This window comes from Aythya ferina (genome assembly GCF_964211825.1).
Source record: "Aythya ferina genome assembly, chromosome: 1".
NCBI classification, from domain to species: domain Eukaryota; kingdom Metazoa; phylum Chordata; class Aves; order Anseriformes; family Anatidae; genus Aythya; species Aythya ferina.
Genome location: NC_140296.1, coordinates 148,295,587 through 148,314,315, shown reverse-complemented (window position 1 = coordinate 148,314,315; position 18,729 = coordinate 148,295,587). Strand labels below are relative to the sequence as shown.

The window sequence follows — 18,729 nt, the reverse complement described above, 5'->3', positions numbered from 1 at the left end:
CACTCTCTTTCATGTTAGCTGCAAATTTACTGAGGTGCTGCACTCTACCCCATTGTTCACATTGTTAACGAAGATGCTAAACAGGACTGGACCCGGTATTGACTCCTGGGGTACTCCAGTTGTTGCTGGCCTCCAACTATACTTTGCACCACTGACAGCTACCCTCTGGGTTCAGCCATTCACTTAGTTTTAGATCCACTTCACTGTCCGCTCATCCAGGCTGTACTTCAACTTCTCTGTGAGGTTCTTAATAAGAACAAGAAGAGATAGTTGTAGTTTAAAAGTGTGCCTGAAACTAAATATGTGGACTGGCACTCAGACATATAAATGGAAGGTTTCATTTTTCATGTTTGTATAAAGACATAATGTATACTTGTTTGCAGCTACCACTGATATGTTGTAGGCTGGTCAGTCTTTCTCTTTCACTCCACATCAGTGGCAGGTACTTCTGATGGAAGACCATCGGAAAACAAGAACAACAACAAAAAAGAGAGGCAGTGTAAGAAATCACTTTTGCTAATAGAACAAAAATATTGCTAATATATGACAGAGAAAAAGCATGAAAAGCAAAACAGAGAGTGAGGGATGAAAACAAGGGGGAAATGGTGCCCCTTCTGTTCAGTTTATTGGTCAACTTTCTAGTGGTTTGCCTTGAATAGCAGGATGCTTGGTTCTATGCAGTACCCTGAAGGTTAAAATAAACACAAATTTAAGGGATGAGAACAAACTCAGAGACACACAGTCAATTAATAGGTGGTTTGAATCATTGACATAAAGAGATTAGCTAAATTTGAGCTGGTCTCATTTGCTTTCCGGATGAAATAAAAAAATGTTATACAGAAAATCCTGCATTTCCTTCTACAGAATAAAAGATATACTTCAAAGACTTTTAACATAAAAATGAAGTTTCTTTCTACTTTTCTATCAAGCATATCTGACTATATTTGTAGGTGGTAAATGTCCATTTTTGGAAAGAAAATGCACACAATTACTCAGGTATTAAAGAAGATTTCTAACATGACTCCTTTGAATAATGAAACATAATGGACAAATTAATGACTTCAGCTCCAACACAGTAGTAGTCCAAGACGTTGTTAAATTTGAAGTTTTCCAGCTCTTTAATAGATCACTTTTGATCAAAAACCACGATAAATCACACCTTTACAACAGTCCTGCTTACTTATGTAAATTCTCAAATTGCCTTTTCTCAAATTGCCTTAAATGGATGCCAAGCTTTATAAACACTACAAATGGACATCCATGTCTTCTGTGAACTTTGCTACCCTGATCCCTCTAAGGAGCTAATCTATGCTATTCTAAAAACATACAATGAAACAAATTACCCATACTAAAGAAAAGTTTAAGTAGTTCTAAACAATAGATGGGATTAGAAGGATTATACAAAAGGTTACTCCTTAATATGACTCATTTAAAAGAACTCATCAGCAATTGAAGTAGTTTCCATTCGCTCTGTAACATATATAAAGTGGGCACAGATGGAGAACATGTTAATTTACAGCTGAAAAGCTTTCTTAGAACTTGAAAACTGCTTAACTTCTATGCAAGCATTAAGTAACTAAGAATGTATATCTCATCGTATATGTTAATACTCTCTCTCTCTCTCTTTTCTCAAGGATTTCTACTCTCAGTTTCAAAATCTCTGCAAAAGGTTGAAGATGAAGATATGTTGCTAACCACATTCAATCTAGGAAAAACTCTTCAAAATGGAGATAGAGCTGGAAAGAGAGGAGCCATACCTTTGCTGAAGCATTATAAGGCTGAAGAAAGCTTTTTGGATGAAGAGGATGACAGAAACACGAAGTTTTTTGTGAGTTTTCAGTTTTACATTTTTTTATTAAGTGTAAAACAGAAATTCTCTTTATATCCCTTTATAAGACAAATACAATAATTTAAAGCAATAACCTGGTGAATATAGGAAAAAAACAACAGCTAAGCATAATACATTCAAGAAGCTGCAAGTACTTAATTCCAACTTTTTAAATGCATAACCTGGGCAGTTGAATTAAAAAAATAAATAATATCAGATTTTAACAGATAAATACGCAGTCAAAAGTAATGGGTAAAAAGCATATGTTTCAGTATGTCATTATATAAAGTAACAGGTTTCCAACTTCACCAAATATGACAGACATTATTTTAAAGTATATTTTTCCATAAAACTGTTTCAGCCAAAGATGTAATGCCGGTCATTACTTGCTTTTAGATATATTGAATGATAAAATACTTGTATTGACAATATAAAAAGTCAACACAACTGATTATATCTTTTTCAAGACAAACTGTTACTCTTGTTTTCTCTTAAAACAGGGTACAGGCTCCAGAGATGATTTCTTAAGTCATGCTATGCCAATCAACATGGGCAGAAAGCAACTACCTTATCTTGCACTGAAAGGAGCCATGGCTTTTCCAGCTGACACTGAAATTCAGAATATTGAATCAATACAGGAAAGAGAGACTGCAGATGAAGAAAATTCAGCTAAATTCCCCATAGGAAGGAGAGATTTTGACAGTAAGTGTATTTTCATTTTTTAACACACATTATTTTTCTAGCAAAGTATAGTGCAATGTCTCTGACACCATTTGATAACAACTCATTTAGAAAATACATGGGATATTTGGGATTTGTCAGGGCTCATTAAATCCCACATTTCCAATTTACTTCTGTTGTATTTGGTTGGGTGTATGAAAGGCATTTGTTAAATTAACAATATTTCCAGAGGCCGTAAAGACTCCTAGTTCTTTGCTGTTTTAAACTTTCACATTTTTCCTGTAGTGCTCAGGTGTATGCTGGGAAGAGTCTATCGACCTTGTTGGCAAGTCTGAAAATGACTGACCTACACCACCTTCTTTGAGAAAGATTAAACATTTTATTATGAATTTAACATGATTAAAAGTTATTGTGCTTTAGTGTCGCTATACATATGCATCTAAAATACTTTTACATCACAATGTAGAGGGAAACGTAATTCATTACCAAAAAGAGAACATAGTTGTAACTACTGTTGTACTGTAATCAAAAAAAAAAATAAAAGACTTCTGCATAATCCAGACTTGTAAATATTTGCCTAATATTACACACAAGCTATTTTCACTTATTTGAGTATAAAGGGAAGCAATTAATGATTTTCACCCTTTACTTGCAAAATTTTACAACTTCTGAAAGAGTCAACAGACCATGTATGTCAAAATAAAAAGTTACAGTCGAAAAAATTGAGTTAATTTTGCCTGACCAGCAATCAATTTATTCTTGCTTGCAGTTTTGTTGTTCTTTCCTTTTCCATCAAATTTGCTGTCCAATTTCTTCTGAGGGTGGTTTGAAGTCTTACGTTTCTTAGCATTTCTTGGCAAAGATAGTTCGTTTTCCTCATCACAGATAACTTTGTCATTATTCAAATCCATCTGTTCATTCCTGGAGTTCTTGTTTCTTGGCCGACAACTCAATCTTCCCATTTCTGTATAATTTCTATTCTGATGAACATTTTCAGAAATAGTTCCAAGCACTGGTGTGTCAAGACATGAATTCATACCTTCTGTCATATAAGAGTACCAAAAACATATGTGAAAAATTAAAAATATTACCTGGAATTATTCATCTGTTTTCTATTAGAGTACTGTCAAGTGATTTTTAATCAAAATGATTGCTTTATAAAGCAAATAAAAACTATTCTGGTCATTATAGTTACATTTGCTATGTTTTAAGTACACTGCCTTTTTAAAACGATATTGCTAAAAATATGTTATGGCACCTGAATTAGGGAAGTGTATTTAAAGTTTTAAGATATTGGAAAAGATACTTAAAGAGCCTAGAAATTACAGATATGATATTGCTTCTACTGGAGTAACCCAAATGTGGCTTTTCTTAATTGCAAAAATATAAATTTCAGGTAGTTTGTTTACGTAATACAAGAAGAAAGTATATATTTTACACTATATTGTGTAAAATAAATCTTTTTTTTTTCTTTAAGATAGCATTAATACTAATACACATGTTTCAAAGATACATAAACTTTTAAAACATTAGCATTCCAATTTTAATGTAAAGGCATTTGCATCACACAATTTACAAAATAATGAGAGGTCAATTTTTTCTTGAAAACATATTTCTACTTCAGTTTTACTAAAGCCTTCTCTGATAACGCTTGAAATATTAGCTATCACATTCACTTATTCAATTGTACTACAGCTTAACTGTGAAATATTTACCTTGTAAATGTTGCTTTGGATGTTCATAGGTTGACATTCGGCTACTGTTGAAGAAACCATGACCCTTTATCTCACTCGATTCATTTTTATATGTACATGCAAACTGAGATTTGATCGAAGATTGCTTCATCTGTAAATAGTAATTGATATTATCTTTATTATAGAAGTAAAAGGCATCACTTGCAAGACTAATAAAATACCAAGTTTCCATTCTCCTGTCTTGAAAGTTTTAGATCAAATACTAGAAAAATGAGTATACTCACATCAAAAATGTTCATATGAAGTACTCATTTACAAAGTATATAGCCTTTCAAGAATACTTACAACAGTAACACTGAAAAAAGAATGACAGCTAATATAAATTAAGCTTCAATATACTTGTACCTAAAACTTCAGTATACAGTATTATTTCACATCTCTCTTTAGTAAATTTCAGATTTTCCATTTAATCACAGAATAAAGGCATTTCTATATTGAATGCCTATGCCCAAATCCATATTTGCAAAACATACCCACACACCCTAAATTGACAGAAATCTACAATATTGAAGAACGCTGCTGTATCTGGTTCTGCATGTCCATGTCTTCCTTCTAGTCCTGGAAGCAGGTAACCTAGCTCTATAGCACAAACAAATAAAAATATATGGTTTATCTACAAAAAATTGTACAGAAATTTTAATAGAGTCAATATATCTATATTTACTGGAAGCAGTGGTTCCCAGTCAACCTTCCTCAGTTTATGGTTAGCCTACAGTTTGTCTATCATTTAGAATTTCAGGGTCAAGCTTTGTACTTTCTGGTCAATTTATCACAAATTCTACATACTCTGCAAGACAAATTGTGTCCTCACTACCATTTGAAGTTCTACTGAATTATATAAAATATATCGAAAGGTACGGCATGGATTAGGAGTTTTAGCTAATAATTACAATAGCACAGGTAAATTCAAGTAAATGTGAACTGCAGAAGTGATGCAATAGAAATATCAGCAAAAAAAGAAAATGCAAGAAATGTCACAAAAGGAATACTATTTTTTTTTGGACTGGATTTGGTGAATAGGAAGTTTACAGCTACTTTTCAGGTTTAAAAGTTTGCATTACACAACTCCACTTTTCTTCTTCGAGTTCAAGTTTCAGCCCTACAGACGTTTTAGTTCACACTCAAAATTTCAAATTTAGACAGAACAGAAAAGAATACATTGCCAGAAACCTCCTTTCACAGGGGCCTTCATCCACAAAATTCAGTCACAGTTTATGCCAGTCTGGTCAGATACTGCTTTTATCCACATAAACCAACAGACTCCAGCTTTTTACCACTGAGATGCAGCCTAAGTATCCACGATAGTGCAGGTTTTTGTTGTTGCCATTGTTGTTGTTTTTAAAGAAACATTTTTTTCTGATTTAATAAGACCCATGTAGTCTTACTTAAAGCTTTGCCATGGGCTGTAGGGGAATCTTTAGTCTGGCACCTTGAGCATCTTCTCCTCCTTCTTTACTGATGTTGGTGTCTGCAGAGCTGTTTCTCTCATTTTTCTCACTCCTTTCTTACTGCTACCATTCAGTGTGTTTTTTTTTTTTTTTTTGTCTTCTTTGTTTTGTTTTGTTTTGTTTGTTTGTTTGTTTTGTTTTTACCCTTTCTTAAATATGTTATCATCACAGAGGTGCCACCAGCATCACTGATGGGCTCAGTTTTGGCCAGTGGTGGGTCCCTTTTGGAGCCAGCTGGAACTGGCTCTGACCAACATAGGGGTAGCTCTTGATCTCTTCTCATAGAAGCCACAACCGTAGGCCTTCTACCTTACCACATAAACTCAGTACAGAAGAATAAAGCAACTATACCCAAATAATCAGAAAGATAATTTGAAATAATTATAAAAACAACTCTAATCTTGTTTGATTAAATTTAACATCCTAATTTATATGATTATTTTAATCAGAATATAAGGGGCTTAAATTTTGTTTAGTTTAAGAATTAATATTAATAGAAATATTAAAACATAATTTTAATTCCTCTGGGCTTGCTATTTTTCTTCAATACTTCATCATAATCCTTCTAAATCCACTCAATCCTCAATTATTGTTCAGTAAATGACACAAATCAAAATTTATGCAACAATATCTTGCACAGAATTCTATCACATATCCTTATTGCAAAAGGAAAATAAGCTACAATTTATTCTGAGCTGATGAAGATATAATATATGCAGCACAAAAAAAATACCAAAGAAAGCTCGATAGTTACTGTTCTATAAACAACAAATTCAGTTGTTTTTTGGGGTATCAGGGTTTCTTTTTACCACTCTCACCTGACACTTTACTAATTTAGTTTGCAGGGACTAGAATATGTGGCTTTAAAGGACTGAAGTAAAGATCAAATACTGAAAAATTTCACAAACTCATCTGTCTTCATTTCAACTGCACTGAAGCTTGAAATATGCTTCAAAACTTCATTCTGTATCATATTGCATGCCATTTAGTCATTTACAAACATTATACAAAGCTCAAATATAACTGTTTCAGCTGATGCTACTACTAACCTAGAGGATTTATATGAATTAGGAGTGCAAAACCAGACTTGTTGAAACAGTCAAACTTTCCTTCTGGTCTAGGAATGTATATCTGCCAACTGCATTACATTGAGTTAGCAACAAGCAAATTTTAATAGCTTGAAGGCAGAACAAAAGAGCACTAGTGTAGCGTTGAAATAAAATGTAAAGCTTTTCTGGAAAGTTTTTAAAGAAAAAAGAGCAACTTAGAATTTGATTGAAAAACACAAAATGAAGCCTTTCAACAACCTGAAATAGCCCTAAAAATTAGAAGTTTTGCACATTAAATTCTCTGAACTCCACTCACGTCACCATCCCAGTAACCCACAGCTCTGGGAGAGTGAAAGGATGTTGAGAGCTCAACTTGCTAATCAAGTAGTTGCGCATAAGTTGTGTGCAATTAATTCATACTCAGTGTCCCTGTTCCTTTTCACAAGCAAGAAGGATGTTATTGTTGTACTTATATGGATAAAGAAATTCTGTTGCATTTCATATAATGGGGTTTACTGTTACTATTGTTCAGTGGGAAAAAAGTAAAACAGAATATAAGACATGCTGTGTTCAGCACATGTAGGTCAGTTAGTAGTCCTAATGAACAGAGTATGTAACACATTCTCCCACCTTGACTTCTGTACCTAAAGGAACATTTCAATTCCTTGAGATGCCAACATAAAACATTCACATTTATACAAAATATTAATGGTGCATGCTCTATTTATTTCTAAAAGTTAGTTGATAATCTATTCCAGATCTCCTTCCACCATCTGCATACAGACAGTACTGCCAATAGTTAGTCAGTAAGAATGTTGAGATTTGTTTTTTATACACTGGAATAGCATAATAGAATTTGAAAACCTACATCAGTAACAACAAACACATGTTTTTATTTTCCAGCCAAACAATTAGAGTACTATTTGGAAGAGGAAAAGAGAGATAAAAAGGAAGAGAAAATGTATTCTCTGCACCCTTACCCTTGTTATTTGAGAAAAAGTAGTAAAGGTAAATTGAAAAAAGAGAGTGCAAAGGGAAGAGAATGAAAAGAATAAATGATAAATGTCCTCACCAAAGCAAAGCATCATGTTATACAAACATGAAAAAGTCTCCTCATAGCTAATTACCTAATAGCTAGCTTTTATTGCTTATTTAAGCTGCTATTACATTAGAGAAGTTGTGGCAATTCAGCAAAGTTCCTGCTGACTGGAAGAAGGGAAACATAACCCCCATTTTTAAAAAGAGAAAAAAGGAAGAAACAGGAAACTACAGACCAATCAGTCTCACCTCCGTGCCTGGCAAGATCATGGAGCAGATCCTCCTGAAAACTACGCTAAGGCACATGGAAAATAAGGAGATGATTGGTGACAGCCGACATGGCTTCACTAAGGACTGATTGTGCCTGACAAATCTGGTGGCCTTCTACAACGGGGTTGCAGCATTGGTAGGTAGAGGAAGAGCAACAGATATCACCTATCTGGACTTGTGCAAAGCATTTCATACTGTTGGTAACATGGACAGTGGGACTGAGGTCACCCTCAACAAGTTTGCCAATGACACCAAGCTGTGTGTTGTGGCCGACATGGAAGGGGTGCTATCCAGAGGGACCTTGACAGGCTTGAGAGGTGGGCCTCATGAGGTTCAACAAGGCCAAGTTCAAGGTCCTGCATCTGGGTCAGGGCAATCCCAAATACAAATACAGGCTGGGCAGAGAATGGATTGAAAGCAGCTCTGATGAGAAGGACCTGGGGGGTGTTGGTTGACAAGAAGCTTGGCATGAGCCAACAATGTGTGCTTGCAGCCCAGAAAGTCAATTGTATTCTGGACTACAACAAAAGAAGCATGGCCAGCAGGTGGAGGGAGGTGATTCTGTCCCTCTAATCTGCTCTCATTAGACCCCACCTGGAGGGCTGTGTTTGGCTCTAGTGTCCCCTTATAAGAAAGGCATGGACCTATTACAATGAGTCCAGAGGAGGGCCACAAAGATGATCAAGGGGTTGGAGCGCCTCTCCTATGAAGACTGGCTGAGGAAGTTGGGGTTGTTCAGTCTGGAGAAGAGAAGGCTCTGGGGAGACCTTGCGGGGGCCTATCACTGTACTCTCTGACAAGTGTCCCTCCCCAGCTTTCCCCCCGCAAGGAGGGGAAAAAACTTTCCCCCTGCAAGGGGGGAAAGCTGGGGAGGGACACTTGTCAGAGAGTACAGTGATAGGACAAGGAGCAATGGCTTAAACTATGATTTTGCCAAATCCATCTTTTTTTTTTTTTTTTTTTTTTTTTTTTAGTGCGACGTTATGCCAGCTTTTTGCTATCCTAAATTAACTCACTACTGATTTGAGAACAGCCACAAATCACATCATTATTGGGTTTTGAGAGTACTCAAAATTCACAGGCAGGGATCCTTGGAAAGTAGTCTAGGGGTCTTGTAGAAACAAAAATGGTATTTTCGACACAAGTAATAAAAACTTTCTTCAGATTTTGTGCAGACATAACCTTTGTCTCCCCTTCCCCTTTCTCCTCCAGGTACTCATCTTTTTGGCAAACTTCATACCCATAGAAACTAATGAGTTTAGTGTTCCTAATACTCATATTCCAGTCAGAAAATTTCTTGCTACTACAGATGAGAGAACTACCTAAGCAGGATTATTTTCTCTGTTGCTATGAATTTTCTCTTCACAGTTATAGCGAGCATACAGAAAACTCTTGATAACTTCCTGTTGATGGTTTTCCAGGTCACAGTTTATTTTTACTGGAATCACAGATAGGCAAAAACAATTTTCTCAAGTAACAGCATTTAGGGAACTAAGCAATGAAGAATAACAGAAATGGATGAAGCTAGATATTAAGTCATTTTACATAAGCATGAACAAGTCACATGAGAAAGGCAGACTGTAATTTTTTTGCTTTGTGGAGCTTTTTCTTTGGAAGGATTTCTATACACAGTAAAATTACAATGAACTTAAAACATGCCAAGATTTGCTAGAGTTCTTTAGCCACAAATTCTTTTAAAACTAAAACTACAGTTATGTTCCCAATTGGAAGAAAATAGTGCCTCATATAGGAAAAGTTATCTACAGTTACATTAGGAAGAAAAAAAAACATGCCAAACTACTGAAAGCTCTTGCAGCTGTTGTGGAGTAAATGTGTTAACAATGCAGCAAGATTTCTAAAACAATGCACCAAAAGGCCAAAACAATCCTGAGTTAAAAAATAAAATAAAATAAAATAAAATAAAATAAAATAAAATAAAATAAAATAAAATAAAATAAAATAAAATAAAATAAAATAAAATAAAATAAAATAAAATAAAATAAAATAGTTACTCTCACATATTATATACTCACAGCCTAATATGTTTTAATTCCTTCCTTCTTAACTGCTAGTGTTCTCAGCTTCACCCAACCTCATTAGCTCTATTATAATACTTTCCCTACAGCTTGAAACTCCAGTTAATCTTTTCAGGTGCAAAAGAAAGACTAAAATCTTTATTATACAACCTGTTTATTGCCTTAAGTTGATCTTTAACCTAATTAAAGGAGATGATTGTGACAGTCATTCCATTCCTCTCACACAACAGTAAGTACTGCTTGCATAACAAAATCACACAACAGTAAGTACTGCTTGCATTCAGCAAAATCAATAACCAAATAATGGGGTTTTACATTAATGAAAGTATAACTCCTTCCACAATACACCACTCCCCATTAAGACACTTCCCTTTAACAACAGATAGCAACCTTGAAACACAACTGATTTCTTAATTTCATCACCCTATGAGAGGATTGAGTTTCTTATTATTTCTCTTTCTTACTTCTGCTGGAGGGAATGAAAAAGTACAACACACTAATTCCCCAAATTTCTCCTTCTTCAAAGGACAAAGTGGTGGCATACAAATGCCCATATAGTTAGGTGAGCTTTTTGCATCTGTTTCAGTATTTAATGATTGCAAGATGAAATATTTCCTTGTTTCTTTCATTGTTGCCAGGAGTTGGTTTTGGTACAATGGAAAAAATCATAGGTTTATCTTATTTTTAAATACAAATTCCAATTCATAGCTACCTGTTTATTTTTCCACTCTCCATATTTTTAGATACTAAAAATATGTTCATGATATTATGCCATAGGTTTAAATAGTATCGATCTGCAGTTCTCCGCGTAATTCTGCAGATGTGAGAAATCACTTCCTCTTACAGAAGGACAGGGTATAATTTTTATTTTTTATATATTTTTTTAATTTAGTGAAGTGTCCCTTTCTTCCTTCATTTACTAGTTTTTCCTAAACTTCTTTATTCATGCTTCTTGATGGGACTCAGCACAGAACCAAGCTACCGTGTTTTTCTACTACTCTGGGTACTCACTACTGAATTTTTCTTCCTCTCTCATATATCATGGAAAAAGAGATTTCTATGGGACAAATCCTATAGTTAATAGACTAGGAATTTAATCACATGCCAGAGGCAGTCTGGACAAAGGGTCCTTAGGACAATTTTATGGAACAAACACTATCATCACATACACTGAATAAGAAATTTCTCAAAAGAATCACTAACAACAAGAAGAAACATCATGTTTCTACTTTCCTTATTCAGAATATATGTACAGCATCTCTTCTGAGTCAATTGTTAAAATTAGTGCACCATACATAATAAAATTTAGAAGTGTGAATTTTACAAGCAACCTGTACACATTCTCAGACAGTTGTATGAAATAATTATGAAAACTGACTTTCAGCATAAAAAGGTGATAAATACTACGACAACACTTGAAATCTGTGGTTATGGACAAGGAACGTATTGTGTTATGTGCTGCACAGTAAAGACAGAACAAAAATTATTTCTACCAAGAGACATTACAATCTAAGACAAGAAATATATGGATTCATAAGGAAAGGAACCCAAATTAGTCACTGTAATAGGCATCCATCTCAATACATAAAACTGCTAAGTATTGAGGAGAGGCTGATTTAAAGGTACTAAAAAAACTTTAAATGAGGATAATGAGTTTTGCAGATATCCACAGGAAATCTCTTCAGCCATAAGAAAAAATATAAAACAAGACAGCTGGAAGAGTTAGTCTCAAAATTAACAAACCAACAGTGAAAACTAGTATTGTAGGCTGAACGTAAGTAAAAACAGATATCTCGGGGCAGCAAATCAGAAATAATCAATGTGGCTGGGATGGGTTAAACCAAGTAGCTTGTATCTACTACAACTTAAAGAAATAGACTGATACACAAACAGAAGAATGGCATTTAGCATCTAGCCACTTTGCTGTTCGGTTGTCAATCTCAGTGAAGACAGGCCAAAGCTGCATCTATCAATTCCAAGAAAAATATACCACCATGGTCAAAAAGCAAGATGAATTTTTAATATATTATAGCTGACTGGACGTATGGATAGAGCTTATGAATTAATACATTCCAGAGCTGTTAGGGCACAAAAAAAGTAATAGAAAGGATACTGTCCCCAGTGTTAAATATATGAAGACAAACAGACATACCACTTCAACATCAACAGGTGTTGATTCACAGGACGCTATAGAAAAAGTTACAAAATCTTTAGTTTTGACAAAAGATATACTTAGATTAAGTGTAGATTTATGAACAGGATGATACTTGAACTTCTGTTTGTAGATACATCATTCCACAAAGAAGGTACAGAAAGAGAAAAGGGAAAGACAGGATCCTGTAAGTCTTCACAATAAAAGGAAGAAAAGAAAGGAGAAAAAACATGCAGAAGAAACCCTGTAAAAATGTTAGAATGGTAAAAAGACAAGCAAGAAAAGACAAAATAAAAGATGAATAATGTTTCAAGAAGGAAAGCAGGATTTTCTGTGAGAGGATGGAGATCAATGACAAAGAGCAGTGAACTATCTCTGAGTTTCAGTTAGAAAAGTCAGTAGATGTTTTGGCAACAGTAATTTCAGTTGACTGCAAGAAGTAAGCCTGAAGTGAGCATAAGAATAGCAGGAGAATAACTGTCGACTTCGCAAGCATACAATGTAGTTTGGATGGCAATGTTTGGCTGATACACAGAAAAGAGAATTGCAAACAATGTGAAACATTCAGGTATCACAACCAGAGTAAGAATTTGAGTCTATACTCATACATATTTACAGACTATTTACATTTTGAACTGTATGATTTTTATTTTCACTTTTTTAATATGGAAAAACATTGTGAGATATTTGGCCTCAGTTCCAAGCTGTACATTTTCTTTCTCATATAATAGTGATACACTGGAAGAAAGCCATGAAGAATGCTTATAATTACTAGAGTCAGTTTAGCAGCCCCAATGTTGCTCTGAAACACTTTAGTTTTGTAGATCCAAGTGGCCATTTATGTTAACATTAGTAACACACACCTTATCATCCACATTGCTAAAGTATGTAAAGAGTGTCAACCATCACATATATAATCTACAAAAGGTAACACTATAAGCAAACTTTACAGTCCAAGACACCAAATAAAGTCTAGAAGGGCAAACCATAGACTTTAGACATGTCGCTTGTTCCCTCTTAATTTTGCTTTTCTTAAGATGAAAGATCTTATAAGATAAAAGTTTATATTTCAATATAGCCTTCCCCATTTATAATAGGCACTTTATGAGTATCAAAATTGGATTTAGAAGTGGATTGAAAGACCTCAAAAATTATTGGCTAAAAACACTAGATACTTAATTCTATTGCTACAGGCATATTCAGTGTCATGGTGAAATCAAGGCTAAGACAAAAGTCCTAGAGAAAAATAGACTCTTGTACTACGTTAACAAGGGGCATAGAAGTCACAGCAAACTTGTTAGGATCAGCAAAAGCAGCACAAGAGATTGTCATATCAGAGACTTTTGATGAGAACTATTATTTGCACAGCAATTCTCCATGGTAGCTAATCTCATGTTTTTGATTAGCAAAAACATATTTTTCAAAAAGTAAAAATTATTTCATAATATGAATCAATCTCAAGTCTCATATTTTTGACAATTTGTATAAAAAACTTTGTATGTTTCCAGTAAATCATGATAAATTAATTGTAGATATTTTGGATGTTGAATAGAGCTGTTCATGAATCGAATTACAAAACCTCTGTTTAGATGAGAAAATTATTTCAATGTATTATGCAAACAGAATATCACATTTTTTTGCTATTTGATGAATAGAGCTGCAATTTAAATATGCTATTTATAGCGAAATTATCATGAAGATTTTTTTATCAGCTCCAGTCCTTTCAAATGTTATCCTACTAGTTTTAAGCTAAATTTCACCTTAATTAGTGCATGTATCCAAACCACCCGTCCTCCTATTTACCCCTCTAAAAAAAACACAGTCTGTATGGAATTGGAGTATGCTTAAAACACATGCTGGAAATATTGACAGTACTTTTCATTTTAATTCTTTTTAATGACTTTCTATTTCTCATACACGTAATATATTAAAATTCCCTTCATCTTCAGTGGCAGAGACGTATGTTTCATTATGCTGTTCCAAAACTAATTCTGATGGCCTATAAAACCTCTGTTGCCTTCCTACATACTAATTATATTTGTGCTTTCATCTGTTGTCAGAATAAAGTTTGTAAAGAATACTAAGTCACTACTTTCACATTTAGCGCTCTGTTGAAATCCTGTGGAAGATACAAGCTCTCTTTCCAAAGTCCTAACATTAACATTTGACAGTTTTGAGAAAAAAAGACTATGTAAAATGCGATTTTAGAAAGCCCGCAATATTCAGAAACACTGAAGTTGGTCTTTTCATTACAAACACTCACAATATCAACATATTGTTGTAATGCTCAATTTCATCTACAAAATAGCATGGATTGTTTGTTTTTTTTTAAGTGTTCTGAAAAAAATATAATGAAAAATAATTATTGTTTCAGAACTGAAATCAGGTCCTTATGTTCAATATTATTTTTGCTTTCACATAACCTGTTTTAATTCCATAGTCCTGACATACATAGATGGTTAAATGAAGAAATATAGTCTAACTCAGCAAATTGCCATTAAGATATCTTCTTCATGAGGAAGTATTTTTAAGTTTAAAGCCTCTATCTTCCAGAGTGTTAGATGTTTTCATTTTAATATTGCAGTACTGTTTGAGTTAGGCCACTAACTATTAGGTAATCACTTCTTTAGCTATGGACTACCTTTCAGACAAGTGTTTGAGATTTTTAACACTATTCTTCTCATTTTAGCATTATTATTTCAGTGTATCCGTCTGTGCATAATGATTCTTATGAAGTACCTTAATTATTTTTTCATCCATAGATTTCTGAATACGCTGTCTAAGAGGTTTTGGGGAAGATCCATCAGACTGTGCTGGAGATCTATATTAAAAAGAAATAGCAAGTATTCAGAACATATGCATGCAATTAGTTAAGAAAAATAATTACCATAGCAAGCTCCTCAGAAGCAGAAAGCCAAACATTTTCTCTCTCCAAACCTTACTTTGTTTTCTTCCTTCCCGAGTAACTACATGTACCATGACAACTAAAGACTGCATAATGAAATCAAACCTACAGTTGCGATTTCTGGTATCCTTTTGCAGTAAATTTACAATAGCTCTGCAACAACAGTGTTATTGGTAATGTAATGGTGGGTTACCAACCTAGCATTCTACTTCCATGTCTTTGAGCAGCATATTGCTGACATCCAGAATAACTTTCCTCCTTTTTACATGCTTTTCACCATACACCTCTGTGTATGAAGTACTCTTAAGTATATTCACTTCTTGTGAAGTACTAGTATGTATATGTATAGTTACATAAGTTAATGAAAAAAATTGAGGTATAAAATGCAAAAAGATGATGCATATAAGAGGGACTTTTGTTTGCTCTTGGAAAAAAAAAGAAATCTGTGCATATGTAAATAATTCTCGGTTTAAGCTCATGGCAGGCCTGTGCATATGAAGACAGTTGTTTAGTTTCAGAAGAACTCATTCTTTATTTAATTTATTTACCTCATTCTATTCAATTATTCTATTATTTATTCCATAAATAAAATTTAGTGTTTAGTTCACTTTCTTTTATTTCCATTTTTCTGTGGTGCAAAATTTCTGGATGCCCTCACAATATATTTGCCATTTAAATTGCCAAAATATGTAGCTTTGGCAAGCTCCCATCTACTCTGTTTTTACAGCTCATGAGCCCTCCTTGTAACCCATAGCGACAAAATCCTCAGTGTCCCACTTTTCCAACACCTGATGCTTCCTCAGGATAAGTGGTTGGTTAAATTATCACTGCTTCTCCACTGCATGGATATGTGAGCTTCCTTTTCAGAACCTACAAAATCAGTTTCCAAGAGATCTGTTGCTTTGTGAACCAGGTCAACATGTTAACTTTCCTTCTCTATATAGAAATAAAAAAGCAAGGAAAAAAATGAGCAAGTAATAATGACTGGCTTTAGTCACACTTGCCTTGCATGCAGCCTTGAAATAAAATAAGAACTAAAAACATCAAAAAAGAAGAAAATTTTATTTGCACTTCTATAATGCATACCTAAAAGGAATATTTTCAAGAAGATTGAAATGTGGTCCTTATGACGGGAAAATATTTGAGGTGTACACTGAAAGACTCATTAAGTAAGAAAAACTTCAGCTTGGTTTGGATGTTCCAAAATATCAAGGATGTATCATCATTGCTTACATTTCCACTTCTGAAATATTCATGTATTCCACAGAATTACAAAAATATATTTTCCAGTTAAATAAAACCAACAAAGCAGTTAAACAACACACAATATCTGCTTTTCAGCAATAGTGTTTTTTATCAGGATTTCAAAACAGACAGATAAATCTACCCACTTAATTTAATCTCACAGTTTATTAAAAAACAGTAAATCAAAGAAAGTAAAAATCCTGAAATGTTCAAGTTTTAAAAATGAGATGCTCTCATTTAATTTCAGCCTTCATCTGAAAGCAGCAGTGTTCTCTTAAAATGACTACACAAAACTGCCCACTGGAAAATAAAATCTAAAGCAAATTGTCCACTAGGAAATATTAAGGAAAACACAATAATTTTGTGTAGGTTACAATATAAATTTCCAGATAGCAGCACCTCCTTACACCAATAAGGAGAAGATTTCAAGTCAAACAAATGCCTTAAACTTTTGGAGAAAAAATCAAGAAAGGCAATTTAGCTGAAAAATCAAATGTGGTAAGTGAAACTCAGTAGGCACTCTTATTCAGATATAGGTGGTTTTAATTTCATTTTAAATTAAAAAGAGTTGTTCAAGAAAACAAATCAAGACCTAGCTTTGAATAATAGCAACATTTATTTGGAAGAAGAATTCAGTCAGGCCTTGAGCATTATTCTAAAATCAGATTAAGCTCTTTTTATTTTGATAAAAATACATCCCAGTTAGGGTTTATCAATTTAATGAAACAACTTTAAATGTTAAAATGTGGATCAATTTTCCTGAATCAGAAATAATGGAAAAATAAGAGACTTAAATATTGGTTATTTTAAACATGTTCCTTAATGCAATAGTAATGTACACAGCTCTAGATATCTGAGCAGTGAAAAATATGTAAATATGTTGTTCCAGTCTGCCTTCTATATTAAAAAAAATATTACAGGGTTAATCAGAATTTTTATTAATGAAACTATTTTTTTCTAAATTTTATTAGACTGTGCTTGTTTGGTTGGTTTCGTGAAGAAGGTGGAACTATAAATCTAATGGAACCCTTAAATTGTCCTAAATTTAGGATCATCCATTGTCCAATTCAGGACTAACAGACAAAGGTGATACAGTTCTTATATAAAAACAAACAAACAAACAAAAACATCAGTAACCTAGAGTTGCACAGTGTCTTAGACCTTTGCCTTCTGTATTGCTAAGGGCCTTATATCTGGAAGTCTAGTGCTTGCTTTCCACTCACAGCTCTGCATCTTTTCACCCAGGCTGCTAGGGCAGAGTTTTCTCTGTGGCATTATTTGTTATTCTTGTTATTCTCTTCCTTTCTAATTACTTGTTATTCTCTTCCTTTCCTGTTTTCCTCATGACCTTGCAACTGCACACTCTGATAGTGTTGCTATAGGGGGTTCTCATGGAACGTAATTACCACCAGCATAAGAAACACTCCTAATTCCCCACTTTTCCTACTCTTTCATTGTTGCTTTTTTTTTTTTCTTGTTTCTTTTTAATGCTAAGGGACCAAAAAATGTGTAAGCACAGAGCTTAAAAGCTGTGTAGCCCCAGCCCTGATGAGTAGATGCTCCAGTCACTGCTAGTATCATCAAAAAGCAGGTACAATAAGCAGTGGGGTTTAGGAGGTCCTTATGAAAACAATATAGTTATCATGGGAAAAGTATTACTGGGGAACCAGCTGCTGTATTGTAGGAGATGCTTGTATGGGAACCCTGGCTGGTAACTGAGGAGAGTTTTATTTCTTATCCTCTCACTCTCAGTTTTATTCTTCCCCCAAAATAAATTTCACCATCAGAGTACCATATTCTATCAGCTACAGCCCCTACCAATAAATCTTCATGCATATGGATTTGTTTCAACATGCTTTGTGTGAAACTATCCTGACTGGTGGGTCACGATATGAAAATCTATTTAACTATTTTAAAATTTTCACTGCAAAATAATGACTATGTAGGAAGAAAACAGGATATCATTCAAAAATCTTTTGTACCATACCTAGACAAAGGAGGAATCTTCAAACTGAATATAAATGCAATCAGCTACCAAACACACATTATTTGAACTTAAGAATATAGATGAATATTTGGAAGACTTGTTGCAAAGGATACTCTTTATGGGTTTTGTGCAGCCCAGAAAGGTAATAGCCCAGAAAGTCCATATTACAAAACCAAGCTGAAAATAACGAGGAGGTAGAATACTTCCAAGAACTGGAAACTGTCCTAAGAACGCTTACCTTTCACACCTACCCTCACAAGAGACTGCAATTTAGTCACTAGCTTAGTGTAAGTAATGTCAGTTTTTTATTAGGTCACTCAATGTAAGATCTTTTCT

The 18,729-nt window shown here is 34.0% G+C and overlaps 2 protein-coding genes across 3 annotated transcripts in view; one reads left to right on the top strand and one right to left on the bottom strand.

The window, feature by feature from the left end:
* Window positions 1-1,582: 1,582 nt before the first annotated feature.
* Window positions 1,583-2,845, top strand: PMCH (pro-melanin concentrating hormone; the record flags this gene model as incomplete). Its single annotated transcript, XM_084531272.1, has 3 exons — window positions 1,583-1,828; window positions 2,329-2,530; window positions 2,795-2,845. 3 exons carry the CDS (start codon window positions 1,583-1,585, stop codon window positions 2,842-2,844), a joined length of 498 nt encoding a protein of 165 aa, XP_084387398.1. The 3' UTR covers window position 2,845.
* A 23-nt stretch (window positions 2,846-2,868) lies between these two features.
* The window catches only part of PARPBP (PARP1 binding protein), a 52,670-nt gene continuing 36,809 nt past the window's right edge, over window positions 2,869-18,729 (bottom strand). For both annotated transcript variants that reach the window (XM_084531241.1, XM_084531242.1), the window contains exons 9-11: window positions 14,996-15,077; window positions 4,225-4,354; window positions 2,869-3,551 (exon numbers count right to left, since the gene is read on the bottom strand). In XM_084531241.1, coding sequence (XP_084387367.1) covers window positions 3,217-3,551; window positions 4,225-4,354; window positions 14,996-15,077 — 547 coding nt within the window. In that variant the 3' untranslated portion in view covers window positions 2,869-3,216. The remainder of the gene's footprint in view (window positions 3,552-4,224; window positions 4,355-14,995; window positions 15,078-18,729) is intronic.